Consider the following 2,441-nt stretch of genomic DNA (forward strand, 5'->3'; position numbering starts at 1 on the left):
GGCTAAAACACCAAGTGCAAGTGAAGGTCCCAAACATACTTCTTTTTTAATGTTGCCGCCTTGCAGAGTACTGGTCTATATTTCATGTGCCAAATTGTAGAACAGCCTGATTTAGTGCCCTTAAATGTCATCACACGAAACACAGCGCTCTTAAGAGACGAGCAGGAAACTTCTTCAGTTTACTTACGGCCGTCGTGCTAGCATTTCCTGCTCGACTCTTTTTGAAATGCACCTCGAGGATGTCGGTGCATGCCGTACACATTGCGAAAGCAAGTGTCTTTTTGTCATGTTTCGCGGCCGCTTCCGCGACGGAAGAATTTAAATAGGATGATCAACTGCGAGCCACATTTCGCTCAGAAACCTCACTGAGATCAAGAAAGTGCGCAATGTTATCCCAGGGGCATCTTTTTAAGAACACTGATATCTCTACATTTCGTTGAACCGAGCACAGCGCTGTTGCAGCAACCGCTGGAGCATTTAAGCAGATCATATGTATATATATATATATATATATATATATATATATATATATATATATACAGAGTGTTTCATCGAACACTTTCAAAACACTTTCAAAAATTCTTGAACACTTTCAAAAATTCTTAAAGGTTGCCTGTGGCAGATAGCACAATTCTAGTTCATGAGCTGGTCTACTCGAAGAGGCGGACGTTACTTGCAGAAGAAATTGAAGTGCACAATCGAATAATTAATGAAAATTTACTAATTAAGTTTTTAACTAATTACCTGATGGCCCATATTGCAACTTACAAATTGTAGCCGCGGAGTTCGCAAGGCAGATCCACTTGGAACGAATTCTCAGGATGACACCAGTTTCGAGATATTAATTCCCGAACTTTGCGGAGAAATGCATTGGCGTTCCAGTTAGTTTCTGAACAAATCGTCGCTTTATGCAGTGAAGCACAAAATTAACTGCAACGCCAATGCATTTCTCAAAGTTCGGGAATCAATATCTCGAAACTGGTGTCATGCTGAGAATTTTTTCCAAGTGGATGCTTCTTGCGAACTACACGGCTGCAATTTGTAAATTGCAATATGGGCCATCAGGTAATTAGATAAAAACTTAATTAGTGAGATTTTCTTGATTAGTCGACTATTCATTTCATTTTTTGTGCAAGTAATGTCCGCCTCTTCGAGTAGACCAGCTCATTAACTAGAATTGGGCTATCTGCCAGAGGCAACCTTAAATAAATTTTGAAAGTGTTCGCTGAAACACCCTGTATATATAGTCCATTGCAAAGCTGACAGCTGTTTGGCATCTGCGTTTCCGAGTTGACAACCTATTTATTTACTGCGCCGTGTGGTATCCACTCGCGTATTTTAATATTTTTCTTCTGTCACCTTTTATTCCCTTTAGTCCTTTCCCCAGCACAGGGCAGCCAGCCGGTACTTAGACTGGCTAGCCTCCCTGTCGTTCCTTTCCTTTCTTTCTCTCTCTCTCTCGCGCGCATTTACCGGAGCGCAGAGCCGTGTAGATTTGGCACGCGTTTAAGGCGCTGGCTATAGCGCCGCCTTCGGACGGGCAGTTAACAGCTCTCTCGGCCTGAGCCTTTTCTCTCGCTCTTTTTTTTTCTTTTTTTTTTCTTTGCAACGGTGCACTACTGAGGAAAACTGCATCATAGGTATGGATTCAGGTAAATGTTCGTGATTGCAGTGCACGACAAACACATTGTGCCCATCGCATGATGTATACAACGGCAAAATGAAGTCTCCAGGCACTCGCTCCAAAAGCTCGCGCGGCCTCCGCTGCCGACACTCCCGTTTAGCACACCTGGCGAACGCGCCAACGGCGTTACTGCCTCAAAGGGCCGGTGCCGAGCGTCGCCAAGCTCGCCCAAAGGCTGCTAAACTGGGGTGGTCGCTTAAAGCACTACAGAGTCACTTCTGGACACCGTAGACAAGACACAACACAACCAGCACTGTCATTGAAACAATATCAGCCTCAGAAGTTCGTCGGAAGAACAGGTCTCACACTCGTTCGCTGACCAACTCGGCGGCGGGCGAGATGCGCGAGCCAGGTGAGTCGGTGTTGTCGAATTTGATGCACATCGCCTTCACCACGGGACTCTGGGTAGAGTTGCCCTGGCTGCTGCTGCTGAAGAAGCCCCCGTGCTTGGGCTTCAGGTGGCGGTTGTTCATCTCCATGTGAACGATCTTCATGAACTCAATCTGGGCCGCCAGCTTTTGAATCTCCTCCTGCACAGAGCGCGAGAAGTCTTTAGCGCGCCACGCAATGATCTGCATCAGGTGATGCAGTCATTGGAGATGCTTTGTTCCCGTACAAGAGTCTGACTTCTGTAAGTGCACGATGCTCACTGAAACGCCCATATAAAGACATAAAATGAAGCCGCACACGTTTCAGCATATAATAATTATTCGCTTCAGTTTTGAGAGGTGCGTGTCTGTCTGTCTGTCTGTCTGTC

The 2,441-nt window shown here is 45.6% G+C and overlaps 1 protein-coding gene across 2 annotated transcripts in view; it reads right to left on the reverse strand.

Annotated features, from left to right (window-relative positions):
* Positions 1-749: 749 nt before the first annotated feature.
* The window catches only part of LOC119433056 (probable G-protein coupled receptor CG31760), a 154,001-nt gene continuing 152,309 nt past the window's right edge, over positions 750-2,441 (reverse strand). For both annotated transcript variants that reach the window (XM_037700206.2, XM_049671317.1), the window contains one exon: positions 750-2,214. In XM_037700206.2, the coding sequence (XP_037556134.1) occupies positions 1,987-2,214 (228 nt within the window). In that variant the 3' untranslated portion in view covers positions 750-1,986. The remainder of the gene's footprint in view (positions 2,215-2,441) is intronic.

This window comes from Dermacentor silvarum, chromosome 1 (assembly GCF_013339745.2).
Source record: "Dermacentor silvarum isolate Dsil-2018 chromosome 1, BIME_Dsil_1.4, whole genome shotgun sequence".
Taxonomy (NCBI): domain Eukaryota; kingdom Metazoa; phylum Arthropoda; class Arachnida; order Ixodida; family Ixodidae; genus Dermacentor; species Dermacentor silvarum.